Source organism: Oncorhynchus clarkii, chromosome 18 (assembly GCF_045791955.1).
Source record: "Oncorhynchus clarkii lewisi isolate Uvic-CL-2024 chromosome 18, UVic_Ocla_1.0, whole genome shotgun sequence".
In the NCBI taxonomy this organism is placed as follows: domain Eukaryota; kingdom Metazoa; phylum Chordata; class Actinopteri; order Salmoniformes; family Salmonidae; genus Oncorhynchus; species Oncorhynchus clarkii.
In genome coordinates, this window is record NC_092164.1 from 65,016,404 (window position 1) to 65,042,222 (window position 25,819).

General features: G+C 46.2%; 1 protein-coding gene across 1 annotated transcript; it reads left to right on the forward strand.

The window, feature by feature from the left end:
- The first annotated feature begins 322 nt into the window (after positions 1-322).
- Positions 323-24,395, forward strand: LOC139372391 (alpha-tubulin N-acetyltransferase 1-like). The gene is made up of 12 exons (XM_071112101.1): positions 323-333; positions 550-645; positions 1,088-1,148; positions 1,228-1,319; positions 1,973-2,030; positions 6,393-6,506; positions 10,185-10,286; positions 12,682-12,727; positions 16,406-16,480; positions 18,036-18,255; positions 23,629-23,732; positions 24,307-24,395. The coding sequence occupies exons 1-12, from the start codon at positions 323-325 to the stop codon at positions 24,393-24,395; spliced, it is 1,068 nt and encodes a 355-aa protein (XP_070968202.1).
- Positions 24,396-25,819: the final 1,424 nt, after the last annotated feature.

Consider the following 25,819-nt stretch of genomic DNA (forward strand, 5'->3'; position numbering starts at 1 on the left):
TGGGCGCGTTCATGAGCCTCCTTTGCTTTCCTAACAACCAAATCGAACTGTACAGCGACAGCCCGGACCCGTTCGCCGTAGGGCAGTGTATAAATGTACAGATTGTACTTCAGGCTCATCGTGGCTGTTTTACACGAACTGATAAGATGTGCAATATTGGCATCTAAAGTTTTTATTTTATGTCATTGTTTATTTACTTGAGTTTTTGTAAGTTTTTGAAAGTTTAGTGGGCTACGCTTTTATAAAGATCCGTGTTTTTGTTGTTGTATAATGGTATTATTGGGTTACGGGGGTATAGTATTGATACAATATTACCACTACAATGGCCGGACCGTTTTGATACTGTAGCTAGTTACTGTTGCTCATTGATAACATAGTTAAGTGACTGTAAAATCAGTGGCCAATGTTGTTCTATCTTTAAGGGACGAGGTTGCTAGCTAGCTTTGCTAACAGTGTTATTGTTAAACCTCTAGCTGGCTGCACGTTAGCAAGCAATAAAACACATGCGGGAGCACTGATTTATTACTACGAGAGACTACTTTTTTAAAGGAATTTGGAAACCACTGTTGATGTAAACCACATTTTCCCTGAAAGGATTACAGTTTTGGATCAAAACCTGATTTCATTTACAAAATCGCTGGGAAGGTAACGTTATTCTAGTCGTTTTCTGCAGCCAGAACGAACAGCTTTTCATTCGGGACATTCGCCGTTAAGTTTACCATCTCTGGTTACACGTGATGTCCATTTACAACATGACTGAGGAGAGGTTCAGCCAAATACAGTTGTGCATGACGTCTGTGTATTGACAATCATTCAATCCCTTCCTCGGTTTGCAAAAAAAATGCAAAGTGACAGTTCTTAATTAAAGCTGACAGAAAAAAAAGTATATATGTAACCTACATTATATTCTTAAGTGTTTACTATTTTGGATAGAAGATCACCGAGCAGTTTGAAACACTACAATACATGAATAGGCCTAAAACACACACAAGATCAATAGATATTTTACTGTTAGTGTGGCATGAATCAAACCTCCCATCTCCTCTTTTTAAAAATTGTTGTTTTGTTATTTTATTCTTTAATGCAGGTCAGATCCTCAATCTCTAATTGCAGCAGTAATTGATGAACTTGGAAGAGCCTCAGCCAAGGTGTGTGCGTGTGCGCTACAGCCTATATTTGTGTTGCCGTAGGCCCTAGTTTCATTCACTGTATTGTCTTTTCCCCCAGGCCCAATACTTGACAGCACCAATCACAAGTGCATCAAAGCTGCAGACCAACAAGCACCATCTCTACCTGCTGAAAGACAGAGAAAGCAACGGGTACCCCTACCTGCCTACCTACCTACCTACCTACCTGCCTACCTACCTCACTCATCATCACAGAACAGCTCCTGGTTTCTATCCTTTTTCTAGAACATAGAAATAGTATTACTAGAACGGGAAAAGCCTCTTAACTCCTCACTCCCCGTCACAGATTAGATTAGAACATGTAATCCTCTACTATGGAGGACATTTTGTCCAGCATAAGACACAAGAACACGCATGCACATCTGTTTCGAACCTCTTTTTTGGAAGTCCTTCAAGAATTCATGTTTGTTCATCATCATAGAGTAGCAAAAGCTTTTCAAGGCCACCTTGACATGTCCACTACTGTCACGTCTGTCACGTCTGTCTGTCTGTCACGTCTGTCTGTCTGTCTGTCTGTCTTTCTTTCTTTCTTTCTTTCTTTCTTTCTTTCTTTCTTTCTTTTAGTTGTGAGGTCACACAGGAGGCACAGTGTTAGTGGTTTGACAAGAAACGGTGTGGTGCTGAAACCAACACTATACTAGTTCTGGTTTCTCTCAGTGGAATTCACTCAAATGGAAAACTAGGTTAATCATTTTGTGATTTCAACCCTCCTCTCGCTTCCCAATGTAGCAGCTTGACTGTAACACTCCCCTCTCTCTCTCTCTCTTTCTCCCCCACGCACACAGAGGAAGGGGACTTGCAGTGGGTTTTCTAAAAGTTGGCTGTAAGAAGTTATTTCTGCTTGTGAGTCCCACTTTCTTTACTTGTGTGTTCCCACAATGTATTTAATGCAACATATGCGAAAGTTTGTTCCTAATAATGCAAAAGTGTGTTCCCTGTTTGCAACATTTCAGTAGTAAAAGGAGGTTTCAGCTCATTTCGAATGTAGGGCTGTGACGGTCATGGGATTTTGGATGATGGGAATTGGCCGGACAAATGGCCTTGTTCACCGTAATAACCATTATAGCGAAAACATTTTAATTTAAGCACATCTTCTCCTCTCCTCCGCTCCTGACTGAGTGTAACAGTATAACTTTACCCCGTCCCCTCGCGAACCAGGGACCCTCTGCACACATCAACAACAGTCACCCCTCGAAGCATCGTTACCCATCGCTCCACAAAAGCCGCGGCCCTTGCAGAGCACTACTACTTCAAGGACTCAGAGCAAGTGACGTCACCGATTGAAACGCTATTTAGCGCGTACCACCGCTAACTAAGCTAGCCGTTTCACATCCGTTACATGAGCATGTGCTGCCATATACACTGAACAAAAATATGAAACGCAACATGTAAAGTGTTTGTCCCATCTTTCATGAGCTGAACAAAAAAAATACCAGAAATGTTTATTTTACGCACAGAAAGCTTATTTCTCTCAAATGTTGTGCACAGATTTGTTTATATCCCAGTTAGTGAGCATTTCTCCTTTGCCAAGGTAATTAAATCCACTTGACAGGTGTTGCATATCAATAAGCTGATTAAACAGCACGATAATTACACAGGTGCACCTTGTGCCGGGGACAATAAAAGCCCATTTTAAAAAATGTGCCGTGTTTTGCTACACAACAAAAATGCCACAGATGTCTCAAGTTTTGAGGGAGCGTTCAATTGGCATGTTGACTGCAGGAAGGTTTACCAGAGCTGTTGCCAGAGAATTGAATGTTCATTTGCCAGAGAATTGAATGTTCATTTGCCAGAGAATTGAATGTTCAATTGCCAGAGAATTGAATGTTCATTTGCCAGAGAATTGAATGTTCATTTGCCAGAGAATTGAATGTTCATTTGCCAGAGAATTGAATGTTCATTTGCCAGAGAATTGAATGTTCATTTGCCAGAGAATTGAATGTTCATTTTTTTTTACTTTAACCTTAGTTCAATGTCATTTTAGAGAATTTGGCAGTGTGTCCAACAAACCTCACAACCGTGTAACCATGCCAGCCCAGGACCTCCATCTGGCTTCTTCACCTGTGGGATCATCTGGGGTGGGAGTGCTGAGGAGTATATCTGTCTGTAATAAGCCGTCTTGTGGGGAAATACTCATTCTGATTGGCCGGGCCTGGCTCCCCAGTGGGTGGGGAGGCCCACCCAGGCCCACCCATGGCTGCACCACTGCCCTGCTCCATAGAGTAGGGCCTCGTGAATTTATTTACATTGACTTGATTTCCTGAAATGTAGTGTAACTCAGTAAAATATTTGAAATTGCTCCATGTTGCATTTTTATATTTTTGTTTGGTCTAAATAGAATGAAAAGAACAGGTGTCCCCATTCAAGTCATAGCTGGTATAGTGGGTGGACTGGAGGCCATTGGGAGTGTACCCATCGGAGTAAACCAGAGAATTAACACGATTGTTGAGAGAATTTCAGCAAACTACTAAGATAAAGCATAACTGTCATTCTATTAATTTAGATGTTATAGAAACTGCTTTTCCCGACCGCTGGTCACGTTTTCAATGCTAATCCTGTAGAATCCAGCAATGGCACTGGTCCCATGAATCTGTTTATTTTCAAACGCTTCCACATGGGAATGAATATTTTACTCCCCCTTCTTTAACCTAGCCATAGGTGTGATAAAGATGTCAATGGAAATCGACCAAAACAATGGAAACGATCCTCAATCTGTTCATTGCAAAATTAGCCTACATTGTTTATACAGTATTGTTTATACAGGCTATTGTTTATACAGGATGTGTATTTCACACTATGTTGAGGTTAAAATCAGAGTATAATGCTCGTATGGATGTCAACCCCAATACGTGTCCATGTCATCGTCACCAATTAACTGCATAACAGTTAAAAACGACTATGACTATCACCACTGAGCTTTGTACGCTAGCTATGCTACCAGTTTATACGAACAGGAGTTAGCATTTAGCAGTAACTTATTCTAAACATGAAAAAAGGGGTCAACTTCTAAATGTTATGCAGTGAAAACAGCCAGATATTTACACAAATCCAGACTTTATTAACCTTCATTATGTGCTTGTTACAATACATCAATCATTACGGAGTTGACAAATATCCACTTTAGTTAGATCAGATTTGTTGAATGCCCGTCCGCCATCTTTCTTTTATCCTCAACGGTCGGCATTCCATTGACCTCTTTACCAATTTGAGTTTGCCAGTCACATGACCAGGGTTAGAGGTTCTATTCATTCTATTTACCAGTCACATGACCAGGGTTAGAGGTTCTATTCATTCTATTTGCCAGTCACATGACCAGGGTTAGAGGTTCTATTCATTCTATTTACCAGTCACATGACCAGGGTTAGAGGTTCTATTCATTCTATTTACCAGGGTTAGAGGTTCTATTCATTCTATTTACCAGGGTTAGAGGTTCTATTCATTCTATTTACCAGTCATATTACCAGGGTTAGAGGTTCTATTCATTCTATTTACCAGTCATATTACCAGGGTTAGAGGTTCTATTCATTCTATTTACCAGTCATATTACCAGGGTTAGAGGTTCTATTCATTCTATTTACCAGTCACATGACCAGGGTTAGAGGTTCTATTCATTCTATTTACCAGTCATATTACCAGGGTTAGAGGTTCTATTCATTCTATTTACCAGGGTTAGAGGTTCTATTCATTCTATTTACCAGTCATATTACCAGGGTTACAGGTTCTATTCATTATATTTACCAGTCACATGACCAGGGTTAGAGGTTCTATTCATTATATTTACCAGTCATATTACCAGGGTTAGAGGTTCTATTCATTCTATTTACCAGTCACATGACCAGGGTTAGAGGTTCTATTCATTCTATTTACCAGTCATATTACCAGGGTTAGAGGTTCTATTCATTCTATTTACCAGGGTTAGAGGTTCTATTCATTCTATTTACCAGTCATATTACCAGGGTTACAGGTTCTATTCATTCTGTTTACCAACCATATTACCAGGGTTACAGGTTCTATTCATTCTATTTACCAGTCATATTACCAGGGTTATGGGTTCTATTCATTATATTTACCAGTCATATTACCAGGGTTAGAGGTTCTATTCATTCTATTTACCAGTCATATTACCAGGGTTAGAGGTTCTATTCATTCTATTTACCAGGGTTAGAGGTTCTATTCATTCTATTTACCAGGGTTAAAGGTTCTATTCATTCTATTTACCAATCATATTACCAGGGTTAGAGGTTCTATTCATTCTATTTACCAGGGTTAGAGGTTCTATTCATTCTATTTACCAGGGTTAAAGGTTCTATTCATTCTATTTACCAGTCATATTACCAGGGTTACAGGTTCTATTCATTCTATTTACCAGTCATATTACCAGGGTTACAGGTTCTATTCATTCTGTTTACCAGTCATATTACCAGGGTTAGAGGTTCTATTAATTCTATTCACCAGTCAAATTACCAGGGTTAGAGGTTCTATTCATTCTGTTTACCAGTCATATTACCAGGGTTAGAGGTTCTATTCATTCTATTTACCAGTCATATTACCAGGGTTAGAGGTTCTATTAATTCTATTTACCAGTCATATTACCAGGGTTACAGGTTCTATTCATTCTATTTACCAGTCATATTACCAGGGTTAGAGGTTCTATTCATTCTATTTACCAGTCATATTACCAGGGTTAGAGGTTCTATTAATTCTATTTACCAGTCATATTACCAGGGTTACAGGTTCTATTCATTCTATTTACCAGTCATATTACCAGGGTTAGAGGTTCTATTCATTAAATTTACCAGTCATATTACCAGGGTTAGAGGTTCCAAGCCGGTTCTATTCATTCTATTTACCAGTCACATTACCAGGGTTAGAGGTTCCCAGCCTGTTCTATTCATTATATTTCTATGTGCTGCGCTGCTGCTGATCATTCAGTCAGCTGTTTGTTTGACAAAAAAAAAAAATATATATATATATATTTATTTTTAATCGGTTATGTCGGTTGTGTTTTATTTTCAGAATGGTGTTCATCCATAACCGTCGGTTACACGGTTATACAGGAATTGTGCCAGCCTCATTCAAATGTCCTAGTTTCCCTCACTATGGTTACTCGTAATTGCTCCTGAGGGGATTAATCAAGTTGAATTAAATTCAATTGAGAATTGACTTGACTTGAATTTAATTGAATGTATTGTAATGCCTCCCTAGGACCAGCGAGGGGCGCATGTTGAGACGGAGCCTCTGTGTGTCTTGGATTTCTTTGTGACAGAGCACCTTCAGAGGCACGGCTACGGACTGGAGCTGTTTAGCTTCATGCTGCAGGTGAGACAGAGACCAAGTATTGATGCAGGGTTGGGGTTTACCTGGGACAGATGCAGGGTTGAGGTTTACCTGGGACGGATGAAGGGTTGGGGTTTACCTGGGACGGATGAAGGGTTGGGGTTTACCTGGGACGGATGAAGGGTTGGGGTTTACCTGGGACTGATGTTGGGTTTTACCTGGGACGGATGCAGGGTTGGGGTTTACCTGGGACAGATGCAGGGTTGAGGTTTACCTGGGACAGATGCAGGGTTGGGGTTTGCCTGGGACGGATGCAGGGTTGAGGTTTACCTGGGACAGATGCAGGGTTGGGGTTTACCTGGGACGGATGCAGGGTTGGGGTTTACCTGGGACAGATGTAGGGTTGGGGTTTACCTGGGACGGATGCAGGGTTGAGGTTTACCTGGGACAGATGTAGGGTTGGGGTTTACCTGGGACGGATGCAGGGTTGGGTTTTTACCTGGGACGGATGCAGGGTTGGGGTTTACCTGGGACGGATGCAGGGTTGGGGTTTACCTGGGACGGATGTAGGGTTGGGTTTTACCTGGTACGGATGCAGGGTTGGGGTTTACCTGGGACTGATGCAGGGTTGGGGTTTACCTGGGACGGATGCAGGGTTGAGGTTTACCTGGGACAGATGTAGGGTTGGGGTTTACCTGGGACGGATGCAGGGTTGGGTTTTACCTGGGACGGATGCAGGGTTGGGGTTTACCTGGGACGGATGTAGGGTTGGGTTTTACCTGGTACGGATGCAGGGTTGGGGTTTACCTGGGACAGATGTAGGGTTGAGGTTTACCTGGGACTGATGCAGGGTTGAGGTTTACCCAAATCTAGGGATTTCACATGACTGGGAATACAGATATGTATCTGTTGGTCACAGAAGGTAGGGGCGTGGATCAGAAAACCAGTCAGTATGTAGTGTGACCACTATTTGTCTCATGCAGCAAGACACATCTCCTTCTCATAGAGTTGATCAGGCTGTTGATTGTGGTCTGGAATGTAGTCCCACTCTTCAATGGGTGTGTGAAGTTGCTGGATATAGGCGGGAACTGGAACATGCTGTCGTACATGTCGATCCAGAGCATCCCAAACATGCTCAATGTGTGACATGTCTGGAGAGTATGCAGGCCATGGAAGAACTGGGACATTTTCAGCTTCCAGGAATTGTGTACAGATCCTTGTGGCATGGGGTCGTGCATTATCATGCTGAAACATGAGGTGATGGCGGCGGATGAATGGCACGACAATGGGCCTCTCTGTGCATTCAAATTGCCATCGATAAAATGCAATTGTGTTCATTGTCCATAGTTTATGCCTGCCCACACCATAACCCCACTGCCATCATGGTCTGTGGTTGTGAGGCCGATTGGACCTACTACCAAATTCTCTAAAATGACGTTGAAGGCGGCTTATGGTAGAAAAATGTACATTCAATTCTCTGGCAACAGGTCTGGTGGACATTACTGCAGTCTGCATGCCAATTGCACGCTCCCTCAAAACTTGAGACATGAGATTGTCTAACAAAACTGCACATTTTAAAGTGGTCTTTTTCTTGTCCTCAGCACAAGGTACTGTCGTGTCTTTGGCTCTGCAGGATTAAGTGATATGACATGCTATTCTATAAAATAATTAATATTGAGCTAATAATGTAAATGTAATTAACTAGAGAGTCGGGCACCATGAAATAATATTTATAGAGCTGTTATCTTCCGAATAAACTCTTAAAGACCTAGTAATATTTTACACCAATAGCAGTCAATATTAATCGTCACCTTAATTCAGTCTCATCTGAAAGTTGTAAATTCTCTGCACGAACCCTGGCTAACAATTTGAATCAGCAATACAAAATTGGGTTTAATTATTTATATACTAAATACCTAACTAATCACACAGAATTACACATAATTAAATTATAACTTGATTACAAATTACGTCATAAAGGAAATCGTCCCCAGCAGGCGGAACAGATATGACAGCTTGTTACACAAAAGAAAAGGGGCTGGGTTTGAGTGAAAGAGCGGGAAGACTGAGGAACAAAGGGCGAAGCTGTGCTATCGTAAATACAGCATCTTATGCATTCTAAATTACCGCCCGTTTGGAAAAGGGAAATGCAATAAATATTTACTCTGAGCTGCGCTTCGGTAGGTTGGGGGTAGATGGAAGGCCGTGTTGCCCAACCGAGTCCTTTGTCCTTTGAAGAATGTCTCTGCTGGTCAATTGAATACATTGTAGTAACGTCCTTGTGTGGTAGACGGGATACTGTGTCTGTTCCTTCCTAACCTCGTTTGCAGCGGCTGTTGCTAACTTCTGTAGTGAATAAGAGTTCAAAGTTCATACCATTCGCAACCAAAGCTCACGCTGATGTTGGCTTCATTCTGTAGTTATTATCTGAACCATTCTGACATCGGACCGTCGTCCTGACATCCTCGGAACAGGAGGTTATATTGTCATCAAGGCTTTATATAGGAAGGGAGAGGAGGGCGTGTTTGAAAAGTTTTATAGCCCATGTCCCTTCACAGGGGCGGGCCACTGATTGAGCATAGCCCTAATTTATGAAAACCCAAATCTCACATTTTAGAAGCTAAAATCACATTTCATCCCATCACAAATTATTTCATATTCAAACATTTAAATTGAACAATAATTCCATGTGAATCCGATAACTCTGATGTGTAGACTTTCCACTGTAGAGTTTATGTCATCTTATCATTGATGAGAATATCTCAGATGACAACCGAACTGACATCATATTCATTAAGTATCACCGCATATGTTCAATTGGTCGGATTACCAGAATATAGTTAATTTCCCCCCACCTTCTGATGTTCCCAGAATCTCTATGTTAACCAAGGGGTTTGCAAATGTAACATCAGTAGGGTAGAGAGAGGGAAAAGGAGAGACAGAGAGAGGGGGAGAAGAGGTATTTATGACTGTCATAAACCTACCCCCAGGCCAACGTCATGACAGTTCACCTGTGTAATGATCATGCTGTTTAATCAGCTTCTTGATATGCAACACCTGTCAGGTGGATGGATTATGTTGGCAGAGGACAAAGGCTCACTAACAGGGATATTAACAAATTTGTGCACAAAGTTTGAGAGAAATAAGCTTTTTGGATGGAACATTTCTGGGATCTTTTATTTTTATTTTGAAACATGGGATTAAACCATTTATTTTACACTTTACATGTTGTGTTTATATTTTTGTTCAGATTTTTTTATTCAAATCACTTTCTGAATTGTGACGTCAATTAGAATTGACACCCTGAAGGAATGACCACTATAGCCTGGTTACAGCTGGGGTGTATTCATTAGGAATCAAAGGGAAGCAAACGGGACGAAACGGGAATGGACCTACCTGAATTTGTCCTATAAGAAACTCTCCTTTTCGTTGCGAAACAAACATTTTTAGTGAAACGTTTTTTTTTGTTTGTTACGGTTTGCACTAATGAATACACCTCGGCTCTCACCATTGTTGAGTACAGTATTCCTGATTGATTTTTTTTTACCAGGCTATGAAAAGTAGAACGCACAGACTGGAATGTGATGGTGGCTGAGGCAGAGTCGTTGGACTAGAAATTACAGGGTGTTGCCAAGAGGCTGTTCTTCAAATGTCTGTTTGCTTGTTGAGACGTGTTGTAATTGCTATGTTTTACCTCCTTCTCTTCCCCTCCATGTTCAGCACAAAAAGGTAGAGCCAGTGATGATGGCTTACGACAGGCCCTCCCCTAAGTTCCTCTCTTTCCTGGAGAAGCATTACTGTCTGAAAAACGGTGTACCTCAGGTATGATTTGACGGCGGTCTCTCCTGTGATTGTGTCACCAGTGCTTTATATTCCTCAACTGACAGTACAGCCTCAGATAATGCAAATAGATATGAACATTTCATAAACTAACTGTTTCAGACTGAGATAAGACAGGAGGTGAAGGGGGTATTGGCTAAATAATGATTCTGGTAAACAGACTAGCTCTCATCAGGCTGGGCCCTACATCAGGCTGGGCCCTACATCAGGCTGGGCCCTACATCAGGCTGGGCCCTACATCAGACTGGGCCCTACATCAGGCTGGGCCCTACGGTTAATGATTCTGGTAAACAGACTAGCTCTCATCAGGCGGAGTCCTACAGTTAATGATTCTGGTAAACAGACTAGCTACGTGATGTCATCATCATGGGCCGGCCATCTATCATCTACCTGGGACGGATGAATGAATTATTAATATGTTTTTCAGTTTCCTCTCTCTCTCCCCTTCTGTCTCCCCTCTCCCCTTCCCTCTCTCCCTTTCCCTGTCCACTTGTCTCCCCTTCTCTCCCCTCTCCCCTTCTGTCTCCCCTTCTCTCTCCCCTTCTGTCTCCCCTTCTCTCCCCTCTCCCCTTCTGTCTCCCCTTCTGTCTCCCCTTCTGTCTCCCCTTCTCTCCCCTCTCCCCTTCTGTCTCCCCTTCTCTCCCCTCTCCCCTTCTGTCTCCCCTTCTCTCCCCCTTTCCCTGTCCACTTGTCTCCCCTTCTCTCTCCCCTTCTGTCTCCCCTTCTGTCTCCCCTTCTCTCCCCTCTCCCCTTCTGTCTCCCCTTCTCTCCCCTCTCCCCTTCTGTCTCCCCTTCTCTCCCCCTTTCCCTGTCCACTTGTCTCCCCTTCTCTCTCCCCTTCTCTCTCCCCCTTTCCCTGTCCACTTGTCCCCCTCCCCTTCTCTCTCCCCTCTCCCCTTCTCTCTCCCCTTCTGTCTCCCCTTCTCTCTCCCCTCTCCCCTTCTCTCTCCCCCTTTCCCTGTCCACTTGTCTCCCCTCCCCTTCTCTCTCCCCTCTCCCCTTCTCTCTCCCCTTCTGTCTCCCCTTCTCTCTCCCCTCTCCCCTTCTCTTACCCCCTTTCCCTGTCCACTTGTCTCCCCTCCCCTTCTCTCTCCCCTCTCCCCTTCGCTCTCCCCTTCTGTCTCCCCTTCTCTCTCCCCTCTCCCCTTCTCTCTCCCTTTCCCTGTCCACTTGTCTCCCCTTCTCTCTCCCCTCTCCCCTTCTGTCTCCCCTTCTCTCTCCCCTCTCCCCTTCTCTCTCCCCTTCTCTCTCCCCTTCTGTCTCCCCTCTCCCCTTCTCTCTCCCCTTCTCTCCCCCTTTCCTTGTCCACTTGTCTCCCCTTCTCTCTCCCCTCTCCCCTTCTCTCTCCCCTTCTCTCTCCCCTCTCCCCTTCTGTCTCCCCTTCTGTCTCCCCTTCTCTCTCCCTTTCCTTGTCCACTTGTCTCCCCTTCTCTCTCCCCTCTCCCCTTCTCTCTCCCCTCTCCCCTTCTCTCTCCCCTCCTCTCTCCCTTTCCTTGTCCACTTGTCTCCCCTTCTCTCTCCCCTCTCCCCTTCTCTCTCCCCTCTCCCCTTCTCTCTCCCCTCTCCCCTTCTCTCTCCCTTTCCTTGTCCACTTGTCTCCCCTTCTCTCTCCCCTTCTGTCTCCCCTTCTCTCTCCCCTCTCCCCTTCTCTCTCCCCTTCTCTCTCCCCTCTCCCCTTCTCTCTCCCCTCTCCCCTTCTCTCTCCCCTTCTGTCTCCCCTTCTCTCTCCCCTCTCCCCTTCTCTCTCCCCCTTTCCCTGTCCACTTGTCTCCCCTCCCCTTCTCTCTCCCCTCTCCCCTTCTCTCTCCCCTTCTGTCTCCCCTTCTCTCTCCCCTCTCCCCTTCTCTTACCCCCTTTCCCTGTCCACTTGTCTCCCCTCCCCTTCTCTCTCCCCTCTCCCCTTCTCTCTCCCCTTCTGTCTCCCCTTCTCTCTCCCCTCTCCCCTTCTCTCTCCCTTTCTCTGTCCACTTGTCTCCCCTTCTCTCTCCCCTCTCCCCTTCTGTCTCCCCTTCTCTCTCCCCTTCTTTCTCCCCTTCTCTCTCCCCTTCTGTCTCCCCTCTCCCCTTCTCTCTCCCCTTCTCTCTCCCCTTCTCTCCCCCTTTCCTTGTCCACTTGTCTCCCCTTCTCTCTCCCCTCTCCCCTTCTCTCTCCCCTTCTCTCTCCCCTCTCCCCTTCTGTCTCCCCTTCTGTCTCCCCTTCTCTCTCCCCTTCTCTCTCCCTTTCCTTGTCCACTTGTCTCCCCTTCTCTCTCCCCTCTCCCCTTCTCTCTCCCCTCTCCCCTTCTCTCTCCCCTCTCCCCTTCTCTCTCCCCTTCTCTCTCCCCTCTCCCCTTCTCTCTCCCTTTCCTTGTCCACTTGTCTCCCCTCCCCTCCTCTAGGTCAATAACTTTGTGGTGTTTGATGGTTTCTTCACCAACAGATCAGGTAATATTCCCATCTCTGTGCCAGGCTATGTCTTCATTCATTCTGGGTTATTTTCGATGAGTAGTGTTGTGCAACTAGGTTGTGTCCCAAATGGCTCCCTTTCCCCTAATGTAGTTCACTACTGCTGATCAGAGCCCGTATGAGTCCTGGTTAACAGTAGTACACTAAATAGAGAACTAGAGTGTCAGTTGTGACGCAGCCCGTTGCGCAACACTTCTCATCCAAAATAACAGCACCACTCTGGTGTAGTCAGTGTTGGCTTCCTGCCTGTGGTGGTGTGGTGACTGGTAATAGGAGCAGGGTTTGTGCTTAGCGTGGGTGTCCACACCCTCACAGGTGTCCGCTTGTGTCACGTCTAATATAGACTGGGCTGTCTCTCCTCTCTGTATCCTTGCCAAAAACAGACACTCTAAAAAAAAATTTTGCAGCTGGGTTTGTTTTTAAAATGATAATAGATGTTACATCATCCTGTCTATGCATTTATTTGGCCTTAAACCACTCAAAAGGTGTCGCACTAAAACCCAAATCTGTAGCGGCCATCTTAGTTGTGATAAAAGTGTCTGTGGAGACACATTGCCAAGACGTGCATGTAGCAGACATATCGTACACTGCGTTCAGTCTCCAGAAGCATGTCTGTCTGTACATCGTAGTATGAGATAAGCTGCAGTGCTACTTTCCTGAAGTAATATATTGTAGTTTTTTATTTTATTTAATTTTTTACATTTTTGTTAAATGAACAAAAGTAGGCTACAAAAAAAAAGAAAAAACTAGTTCCCCATTTGCACCCTCCAGTATATAGGATATTTTTGGAGAGTCACTACTAACCCTGGGAAGTTCTGTAAAGTGCACTACTTGTTCTTATTGCGTTTCTCCATACGCCGGCTTTTGTTTCACCAAACTTTCCCAGGCTCGCCTCCCTCCCCTCTGCCGGATCAGAGAATGTACGGCTTTTTGTAAGGAACTCTCTTTCTCTTTTACTCCTCCTCGTTCCTCACATCCCCACTTTCTTTCTCGTTTAGCTGCTCTATCCTTTCATTGATGTCAGGGCCCCTCTTTTTCTCTGAGAAAGAGGACGAGAAACAAGGGCCCTGACATAAACAAAGGGATCTCTGTCTCTCTCTCTGTCTCTCTCTCTCTCTGTCTCTCTCTCTCTCTCTCTCTGTCTCTCTCTCTCTCTGTCTCTCTCTCTCTCTCTCTCTCTCTCTCTCTGTCTCTCTCTTGCTCTCTCTCTCCGTCTCTCTCTCTCTCTCTCTCTCTGTCTCTCTCTCTCTCTCTCTGTATCTCTCTCTGTCTCTCTCTCTCTCTCTGTCTCTCTCGCTCCCTCTGTCTCTCTATGTCTCTCTCTCCCTTTCTCTCTCTCTCTCTCTCTCTCTCTCTCTCCTGTTTTCCTGTTTCTTCTGTCTCTCTCTCTCTGTCTGTGTGTGTGTGTGTGCTTGCTCTTCTGTATCACTACCCTGCTTCTCTCCCAGCTGGGTCCATTATATGACACAATGTATCTGACAGATATACTGTAGATATATGATATACTGGAGCAAGCCCTCCCAGGTACCAGGCTGCTATGGTTACCCTGAGATCAGATAGACACACTACCCCTAACAATGTCCCTGGCTTCCTTCCCACCACGGATAATAATAGACCTGTTTGTAGTCCCACCCACTACCATTTACACACATACAGTGCCTTGCAAAAGTGTTCACCCCTCCTGGCATTTTTCCTATTTTGTTGCATTACAACCTGTAAATTAAATTTATTTTTATTTGGATTTCATGTAATGGACAGACACAAAATAGTCCAAATAGGTGAAGTGAAAAAATTAAAAAAAAATTAAAAACTGAAAAGTGGTGTGTGCATACAGTATGTATTCACCCTCTTTGCTATGTGGCCCCTCAATAAGATCTGGTGCAACCAATTACCTTCAGAAGTCATATAGTTAGTTAAATAAAGTACACCTGTGTGCAATCTAAGTGTCACATGATCTGTTTGGATGGATGGCTCTACCTGTTTGTATCGATGGCTCTACCTGTTTGGATGGATGGCTCTACCTGTTTGGATGGATGGCTCTACCTGTTTGGATGGATGGCTCTACCTGTTTGTATCGATGGCTCTACCTGTTTGTATGGATGGCTCTACCTGTTTGGATGGATGGCTCTACCTGTTTGTATCGATGGCTCTACCTGTTTGGATGGATGGCTCTACCTGTTTGTATCGATGGCTCTACCTGTTTGGATGGATGGCTCTACCTGTTTGTATCGATAGCTCTACCTGTTTGTATGGATGGCTCTACCTGTTTGTATAGATGGCTCTAACTGTTTGTATAGATGGCTCTACCTGTTTGTATAGATGGCTCTACCTGTTTGTATCGATGGCTCTACCTGTTTGTATCGATGGCTCTACCCACTAACGTTCAATGTCTGCCATGTCTTTATAGAGGCAAGTTACATTCACCTCACTCCACTTTAATGTTCTTGGACAAAGACATTTTCTCAGGATCACATGACATCTACGTATAGTGTATGTGCAGTACATAGTGTATGTGCAGTACATAGTGTATGTGCAGTACATAGTGTATGTGCAGTACATAGTGTATGTGCAGTACGTTGCAGTGTTTGTTTGTATGAAGGTAAGACGGCATGTTTAGGTCCTCTAACATTGTACCCAGGCCTGCCATAGGGTTGCCATAGGCCTGCCATAGGGTTGCCATAGGCCTGCCATAGGGTTGCCATAGGCCTGCCATAGGGTTGCCATAGGCCTGCCATAGGGTTGCCATAGGCCTGCCATAGGGTTGCCATAGGCCTGCCATAGGGTTGCCATAGGCCTGCCATAGGGTTGCCATAGGCCTGCCATAGGCCTGCCGTAGTGTTGCCATAGGGTTGCCATAGGCCTGCCATAGGGTTGCCATAGGCCTGCCATAGGCCTGCCATAGGGTTGCCATAGGCCTGCCATAGGCCTGCCATAGGGTTGCCATAGGCCTGCCATAGGCCTGCCGTAGGGTTGCCATAGGCCTGCCATAGGGTTGCCATAGGCCTGCCATAGGCCTGCCGTAGGGTTGCCATAGGGCTGCCATAGGCCTGCCATAGGGTTGCCATAGGCCTGCCGTAGTGTTGCCATAGGGTTGCCATAGGCCTGCCATAGGGCTGCCATAGGCCTGCCATTGGGTTGCCATATACCTGTCGTAGGGTTGACATAGGCCTGCAGTTGTGTTGCCATAGGGTTGCCATAGGCCTGCCATAGGGCTGCCATAGGTCTGCCATTGGGTTGCCATATACCAGTTGACATAGGCTTGCCATAGGGTTGACATAGGCCTGCCATAGGGTTGACATAGGCCTGCCATAGGGTTGACATAGGCCTGCCATAGGGTTGACATAGGGTTGACATAGGCCTGCCATAGGGTTGACATAGGCCTGCCATAGGGTTGCCGTAGGCCTGCCATAGGGTTGACATAGGCCTGCCATAGGGTTGACATAGGCCTACCATAGGGTTGCCGTAGGCCTGCCATAGGGTTGCCGTAGGCCTGCCATAGGGTTGACATAGGCCTGCCATAGGGTTGACATAGGCCTACCGTAGGGTTGCCGTAGGCCTGCCATAGGGTTGCCGTAGGCCTGCCATAGGGTTGCCGTAGGCCTGCCATAGGGTTGACATAATGTTTTCCCCCCTTGCTGACTGTATCCTCTTCCACAGCGGCCCAGTGGAGAAAGGTTCCCCCCAAAAAGCTGGACGGAGAGATCAAGCCCTACTCACTAACACAGAGAGGGGGTGAGCCACCGTTTAAACTTGGACAGAACACGTGGAGGATAACTCCTAATGGGCCAGTTTCCCGGACCCAGATTAAGGCTAGTCCTGGATTAAACGCGTTTAATGGAGATTCTTATTCCAGGACTAGGTTTAATCTGGGTCCGGGAAACCGGCCCAGTACAGCTGTAAAACGTCAGATTTACACCATTTAGTTGTACCAGAAAACCCAGTCAAGACATTGATATGACAGCTTGATGACGATACAGTATATTTTCCCTGGGACTAAACATTGTTAATTGTAGGGATATTTCCCCACTTCATTATAAACAGAGTGCTGATAGGACAGTTGTCATTCGGCTTAATTTGTGTGGCCTCTTGGTATTGTCTCCCTGTCATAGAGGCCACACAAATTAAGCCGAATGACAACTGTCCTATCAGCACTCTGTTTATAATGAAGTGGGGAAATATCCCAACAATTAACAATGTTTAGTCCCAGGGAAAATATACTGTATCGTCATCAAGCTGTCATATCAATGTCTTGACTGGGTTTTCTGCCTCGTTACTGTAGGTCAGTTTAGTCTGAGAGACACTGAGCCATTCACTGGGATAAGCATTCAGGAGCAGCTTGGTGAACATTAGGACGTTGAAAAACGTAACACAGAACCTCTGTGTCCAGTCTAGTAACATAGAACCTCTGTGTCCAGTCTAGTAACATAGAACCTCTGTGTCCAGTCTAGTAACATAGAACCTCTGTGTCCAGTCTAGTAACATAGAACCTCTGTGTCCAGTCTAGTAACATAGAACCTCTGTGTCCAGTCTAGTAACATAGAACCTCTGTGTCCAGTCTAGTAACATAGAACCTCTGTGTCCAGTCTAGTAACATAGAACCTCTGTGTCCAGTCTAGTAACATAGAACCTCTGTGTCCAGTCTAGTAACATAGAACCTCTGTGTCCAGTCTAGTAACATAGAACCTCTGCGTCCAGTCTAGTAACATAGAACCTCTGTGTCCAGTCTAGTAACATAGAACCTCTGTGTCCAGTCTAGTAACATAGAACCTCTGTGTCCAGTCTAGTAACATAGAACCTCTGTGTCCAGTCTAGTAACATAGAACCTCTGTGTCCAGTCTAGTAACATAGAACCTCTGTGTCCAGTCTAGTAACATAGAACCTCTGTGTCCAGTCTAGTAACATAGAACCTATGTGTCCAGTCTAGTAACATAGAACCTCTGTGTCCAGTCTAGTAACATAGAACCTCTGTGTCCAGTCTAGTCTCAGTGCAGTTGCTTGATTCATCTCCTTGTGTCAATCTAGTTTTGAATTTATGTCCACTTCATCAATACTTTAAAAATGCCTCTGTTAGTGCAGTGATACTCTATTTGACAGTCATCTCTATGTCTCCCCCTCTACCCTCCTCTCCCTCATGGTATTGTCTCTCCTCTTCCTCATGGTATTGTCTCTCCTCTCCCTCATGATATTGTCTCCTCCCTCTCCTCTCCCTCATGGTATTGTCTCCCCATCTCTCCTATCCCTCATGATATTGTCTCCTCTCCCTCATGGTATTGTCTCCCCCCTCCAGCTGTGCGAGAGGAGCAGAGGGCTCTCCCCTGGCCTTTGTGTTGCCCCGCGGCTCCTCCCTTCTCTCCTCCGTTGTCGGTATCCTCCCCGTGCTCCCCAAGCAGGGCCCGCCAGTGCCCCAACCCGGCCCTGGCCCCAGCATCTGCCCCTGGGGGCTACAGGGGCCCGGCCCCCAACCCCCCACTCATCAGCAGTCTCAACTACAGGGTAAAACACACCAGGTATGGTATTCCTGAAAAACTGTCAAAACTAAATGCCCAGGTTTTACAGGAGGGATCTCAGATGGACTGATCCCTGACTCCCAGAATCAGGAGGGATCTCGGATGGAGTGATCCCTGACTCCCAGAATCAGGAGGGATCTCAGATGGAGTGATCCCTGACTCCCAGAATCAGGAGGGATCTCAGATGGAGTGATCCCTGACTCACATAATCAGGAGGGATCTCGGATGGAGTGATCCCTGACTCCCAGAATCAGGAGGGATCTCGGATGGAGTGATCCCTGACTCCCAGAATCAGGAGGGATCTCGGATGGAGTGATCCCTGACTCCCAGAATCAGGAGGGATCTCGGATGGAGTGATCCCTGACTCCCAGAATCAGGAGGGATCTCGGATGGAGTGATCCCTGACTCCCAGAATCAGGAGGGATCTCGGATGGAGTGATCCCTGACTCCCAGAATCAGGAGGGATCTCGGATGGAGTGATCCCTGACTCCCAGAATCAGGAGGGATCTCGGATGGAGTGATCCCTGACTCCCGGAATCAGGAGGGATCTCGGATGGAGTGATCCCTGACTCCCGGAATCAGGAGGGATCTCAGATGGAGTGATCCCTGACTCCCGGAATCAGGAGGGATCTCAGATGGAGTGATCCCTGACTCCCGGAATCAGGAGGGATCTCAGATGGAGTGATCCCTGACTCCCAGAATCAGGAGGGACTAAGTCATTTTGGAGGTTGTCAGCATTTGATTATTTCTAATTTTTACCCTAGGTACTCCATGCAAACTATCTAAACTAATCCAGTTTTGTGGGAGAGTGTGTACAGCACAGCATTAAATCTGAGGGCTTGTTTGCCAGGTTTGGAAGGCTTGGCCCGGGGGACACAGAATTCTGAGGGCTTGTCTGTATCTCTGCCAGGTTTGGAAGGCTTGGCCCGGGGGACACAGAGTTCTGAGGGCCTGTCTGTATCTCTGCCAGGTTTGGAAGGCTTGGCCCGGGGGACACAGCATTATGAGGGCCTGTCTGTATCTCTGCCAGGTTTGGAAGGCTTGGCCCGGGGGACACAGCATTATGAGGGCCTGTCTGTATCTCTGCCAGGTTTGGAAGGCTTGGCCCGGGGGACACAGCATTATGAGGGCCTGTCTGTATCTCTGCCAGGTTTGGAAGGCTTGGCCCGGGGGACACAGAGTTCTTCTCATTTAAGAGTATTGTTCATACAAAGAGGCAGCCTCAGGGCACCAAATGCCACACTATTCACTTTGGGAATAGGGTGCCATTTGGGAGTGTACACAGCTCCTGGGTAAAGTGCTTTCTCTCTGATTCCAAGTGTCCGTCTCTCTCTCTCTCTCGCTCCCCCCCACACCTAATTGTTCTGTGTGACCAGCACTGCTCTCTTTGTGACCTCTCTTTCTAAATACTGTTCTCTCTCTCTTCCATTCCTTCTCTACTGTCTGTGTACATTTGAAACCTCCACCCACCCCCCTTTTATCCAATTTGACCACAATCATTCAATCCTCCTCCTTCCTCACATCCATTTCATCCTCTCTCTGCCTCCCCTACATCCTAAAATGAGGTACGGTCCAGTGAGCGTGTGGGTACGGTCCAGTGAGCGTGTGGGTACCGGTCCAGTGAGCGTGTGGGTACCGGTCCAGTGAGCGTGTGGGTACCGGTCCAGTGAGCGTGTGGGTACCGGTCCAGTGAGCGTGTGGGTACCGGTCCAGTGAGCGTGTGGGTACCGGTCCAGTGAGCGTGTGGGTACCGGTCCAGTGAGCGTGTGGGTACGGGTCCAGTGAGCGTGTGGGTACCGGTCCAGTGAGCGTGTGGGTACCGGTCCAGTGAGCGTGTGGGTACCGGTCCAGTGAGCGTGTGGGTACGGGTCCAGTGAGCGTGTGGGTACGGGTCCAGTGAGCGTGTGGGTACCGGTCCAGTGAGCGTGTGGGTACCGGTCCAGTGAGCGTGTGGGTACCGGTCCAGTGAGCGTGTGGGTACAGGTCCAGTGAGCGTGTGGGTACGGGTCCAGTGAGCGTGTGGGTACCGGTCCAGTGAGCGTGTGGGTACGGGTCCAGTGAGCGTGTGGGTACGGGTCCAGTGAGCGTGTGGGTACCGGTCCAGTGAGCGTGTGGGTACCGGTCCAGTGAGCGTGTGGGTACGGGTCCAGTGAGCATGTGGGTACTGGTCCAGTGAGCGTGTGGGTACCGGTCCAGTGAGCGTGTGGGTACCGGTCCAGTGAGCGTGTGGGTACGGTCCAGTGAGCGTGTGGGTACGGGTCCAGTGAGCGTGTGGGTACCGGTCCAGTGAGCGTGTGGGTACTGGTCCAGTGAGCGTGTGGGTACGGGTCCAGTGAGCGTGTGGGTACCGGTCCAGTGAGCGTGTGGGTACGGTCCAGTGAGCGTGTGGGTACCGGTCCAGTGAGCGTGTGGGTACGGGTCCAGTGAGCGTGTGGGTACCGGTCCAGTGAGCGTGTGGGTACCGGTCCACTGAGCGTGTGGGTACCGGTCCAGTGAGCGTGTGGGTACCGGTCCAGTGAGCGTGTGGGTACGGGTCCAGTGAGCGTGTGGGTACCGGTCCAGTGAGCGTGTGGGTACCGGTCCAGTGAGCGTGTGGGTACCGGTCCAGTGAGCGTGTGGGTACCGGTCCAGTGAGCGTGTGGGTACGGGTCCAGTGAGCGTGTGGGTACCGGTCCAGTGAGCGTGTGGGTACCGGTCCAGTGAGCGTGTGGGTACTGGTCCAGTGAGCGTGTGGGTACCGGTCCAGTGAGCGTGTGGGTACCGGTCCAGTGAGCGTGTGGGTACCGGTCCAGTGAGCGTGTGGGTACTGGTCCAGTGAGCGTGTGGGTACTGGTCCAGTGAGCGTGTGGGTACCGGTCCAGTGAGCGTGTGGGTACTGGTCCAGTGAGCGTGTGGGTACCGGTCCAGTGAGCGTGTGGGTACCGGTCCAGTGAGCGTGTGGGTACCGGTCCAGTGAGCGTGTGGGTACTGGTCCAGTGAGCGTGTGGGTACTGGTCCAGTGAGCGTGTGGGTACCGGTCCAGTGAGCGTGTGGGTACTGGTCCAGTGAGCGTGTGGGTACCGGTCCAGTGAGCGTGTGGGTACCAGATGGTGAAGTCGTCTCAAAATGAAGTGACGTAGGTGAGGCACGTGTAGTAATGAATAAGATTCTGTTTTTTCACATGCAAAAAAATGATTGTTTTTGATTTGATTTTATGTTTTCTAACATTTATGTTATGGAAAATAGCTTCTGTGTGTTTCTGTAAGATGCACCAAGCTACCTTGTTGACAACATGACCGAGCAGCGAGAGGTTACTGTTCGATTGGAGAAGGGCGCTCCTCACTCACCGCTTTTTTCCCGTTCTAGTCACAGGCCATAGACTGGTGCCCTTAATCAAACTCCCTCAATGGTGGGAACTTCCCCCGCGCCCCAATGTTTACATCCATCCAACGTTTAGGGATCTGTGGTGGGAAGTGTTTAAGTGTACACTTAGTGGGCAGGGTGTGGACAATCAGGAGGCAACCTAGCTGTCATCCGTCTGTCAAGGCCAGGGGAGTTTAGTATTGTATCAATGATTAATTTACTACGAAACGAGGGAAGAGCAAAACAGAACAAACATGGCTCTCTCTATGTTCAACCTTTCCTAGTGTGCTGGTCGTCCGATTCAGGGAATTTTTTAATAAGCTGCCTGTAACTTTTACCCGACGTTTCCTCGAAGAAAGCATTAAAACGATCTCCAACAAAACTGGACAAGTGAGATTGCTTTCTGTTCCCTTGGTAACCCTGTTTAGAGCTTGTTTTAACCAATAGTTGTACCTTTTAACTACAATGTTCTTTCATAGGTACGCTCATTAAGTTACAATGTTCTTTCATAGGTACGCTCGTTAAGTTAGAATGTTCTTTCATAGGTACGCTCATTAAGTTACAATGTTCTTTCATAGGTACGCTCATTAAGTTACAATGTTCTTTCATAGGTACGCTCATTAAGTTAGAATGTTCTTTCATAGGTACGCTCATTAAGTTAGAATGTTCTTTCATAGGTACGCTCATTAAGTTAGAATGTTCTTTCATAGGTACGCTCATTAAGTTACAATGTTCTTTCATAGGTACGCTCATTAAGTTAGAATGTTCTTTCATAGGTACGCTCATTAAGTTACAATGTTCTTTCATAGGTACGCTCATTAAGTTACAATGTTCTTTCATAGGTACGCTCATTAAGTTACAATGTTCTTTCATAGGTACGCTCATTAAGTTACAATGTTCTTTCATAGGTACGCTCATTAAGTTACAATGTTCTTTCATAGGTACGCTCATTAAGTTACAATGTTCTTTCATAGGTACGCTCATTAAGTGTATGAGGCCACTAAAATAATATTTGGATAACTTTTGGAGGCATATTCATTCATGTTTATTAACATGAAGTTCGCCAATAATGTTTAAAAAATAAAAAAAAACGTTTCACTTTGTCATAACAGATTACTGCACCTGTACATAGCCCACCTATAATTTAGCCCAAACAACTACCTCTTTCCCAACTGCATTTAATTATTTATTTATTTTTGCTCCTTTGCACCCCATTATTTTTATTTCTACTTTGCACTTTCTTCCAGTGCAAATCAACCATTCCAGTTTTTAATTGCTATATTGTATTTACTTCGCCACCATGGCCTTTTTTGCCTTTACCTCCCTTATCTCACCTCATTTGCTCACATCGTATTTAGACTTGTTTATACTGTATTATTGACTGTATGTTTGTTTTACTCCATGTGTAACTCTGTGTTGTTGTATGTGTCGAACTGCGTTGCTTTATCTTGGCCAGGTCGCAATTGTAAATGAGAACTTGTTCTCAACTTGCCTAACCTGGTTAAATAAAGGTGAAATAAAATGGGGGTTGGGACCCCATGTGGGTTCCCCTGAAATTTTAAATGGAGTCCCCTGAGAAAATCTGTCATCTTAGGAAAAACTTTGGTAACCCCTGCCCTACTTGTATAATTCTCACATTAGTCTTCGGGTCTTTCTGTTGGCGTTGCTTTCACTTCATATCACAATAATATGTTTTTTTTTGTTTGTTTTCAGTTATTGTTTGTATGATTTGTCAAGCATTCAGTTTTGCCATTGTCTGCTAATTCTGTTTTAATTAAGTGTTTCCTTTCTGTTGAATTCTCTTGCTGTTTACTTCACTTTTTTCCTTTTGCACACACTTGTCTTTTTCCCCTTTCTGTACTTTTCTACGTTCTGTCTCCTCCTTCGCTCCCTATTCATGTTTCCCTCCCTCTTTCTTCCTCTTTCTTGCACTCTCTCTTGTTTTCTCTGTCCTGCTCTTATTTGTCCTCCATCTCCCATTCCCTTGCTCTTCCTATCCTCTCTACCTTCCCTGCTCCATCGCCGTGGTAGCCAACAGGGCCTAGTTGCCAGGGGAAACCTCTACAGTCGCTACATCAACACCCGGGGCTTTGGGCTGTTGTTGGAGACCCAGCAGAACACCTTCAAACTGCCAGGTAACCAAATCTGATTGGCTATGGGACATGTGTAGTACACCGTAACAACACACCACTAAGGACTATGTATGTCTCCCAAATGGCACCCTGTTTGCTATAGGGCAGTACTTTAGACCAATCACTCAATCAACCAATCAAATGTATTTATAAAGCCCTTCTTTACATCAGCTGATGTCACAAAGTGCTGTACTGAAACCCAGCCTAAAACCCCAAACAGCAAGCAATGCAGTTGTGGAAGCACAGTGGCTAGGAAAAACTCCCTAGGAAGTCCAAAACCTAGGAAGAAACCTAGAGAGGAACCAGGCTCTGAGACCAGAACACTATGGGCCTTTTTGAGTATATTCCCTATTTAGTGCACTACTTTAGACCAGGCCATGGTCTAAAGTAGTGCACTATATAGGGAATAGGGCTCTGGTCTAAAGTAGTGCACTATATAGGGAATAGGGCTCTGGTCAAAAGTAGTGCACTATATAGAGAATAGGGTGCCATTTAGTACATAGACCACTGTACCCAGGAATGTGCTGTGTTGTCTTGTGACTGACCTCTGACCTGTTAGTGCTGTGTACCTCCTCAGGTTTGACACCATTATTGAGAGAGAGAGAGACTGACACAGGGGGACAGACAGACACCCTGGGACACACAGACAGGTTTGCCAAGATGTAATTTCCCCTCACATAGACATACTCAGGATATATCTGGCAGAAAGGCAGGTGGCTACAATTGAAAGCAAGAAAAATGAGATGGAATCACAGTGGATTTGTGTTTTGACTGCACTACATTTCCTTCTCTGCAGCACAAAAACGAGTTATCTTCCTTCTTCACACTCTCCGTTTCTCTATCACTCATCCCCTCATCTTACCTCTCGTCATATGCCTCCTCTCTCCAACCCTCCTTGTCCCTGTCCAAAGAAGGGGCCATTGGAGGCTGAGAAGGACAGGGGGAGAGGAGGCTGGTCATGGACGGTGGGAGAGAGCTGCTGTAACACAGCTCAGTGGGTCAGGCAGAAGCAGGAATATAACAACACCAGACCCTGGTGACCCACATGGAAGACAGACGGGCTGACAGGAAGCAGGAGATGGAAGACAGACGGGCTGACAGGAAGCAGGAGATGGAAGACAGACAGATGGATGAATAAGAAGCAGGACATAGAAGACGGGCTGACTGACAGATGGATGGATAAGAAGCAGGACATAGAAGACGGGCTGACTGACAGATGGATGGATAAGAAGCAGGAGATGGAAGACTGACTGACGGAAAGATACGAGGCAGGAGATGGAAGACAGACGGATGGATGGATAAGAAGCAGGACATAGAAGATGGGCTGACTGACAGATGGATGAATAAGAAGCAGGCGATTGAAGACTGACTGACATACTGACAGACGGATGGATAAGAAACAGGAAGTAGAGAGGAGAAAGAGACCGACTGACAGACTGATTTAATAGAGATTTAGAGAAATGGACTGTGAGCTAGAGTTGAGATAGACGGGAAGACAGCCACAGCCAATCCTCACCCACTTCCCTTCATCCCTCTCACCTGATCACTGATTAGTGGTGCTATGTTTGCTAGACAGAACAAGTGAAGGGTTTGGTTGGTATGCAACAATAGTCAGCCAGATGTCACAGTATACATCCCAAATGGCACCCTGTTCCCTATGGGCTCTGGTCAAAAGTAGTGCACTATATTGGGAATAGGGTGCCATTTTGGGTCAAAAGTAGTGCACTAACGTAGGGAATAGGGTGCCATTTTGGGTCAAAAGTAGTAGTGCACAGCATAGCTTTACTTTTTATGTCTGTGTTATTTACCCATGTATTGATCATAGATTACATTTGATTACCTAAATGTTGATATAGTGCTTTGTGTTTCCCTCATGTCCCCTCTACACCCTTGAACCTCCTGCACTGCCCTCTACTGGCTAAATCCGGTACTGCAGTATCACGAGAACTCAACAGGCAGTCAGTACAAGACAGGGTTGTGTTCATTCGGCAACAAAACTGAAGACAATTTAGTTTAATGGGGTGGAACAACTTGGACTTGTCCAATAAGAAATGGCCATTTTTGTTTTGTTTCAAAACGTTTTGTGTAAT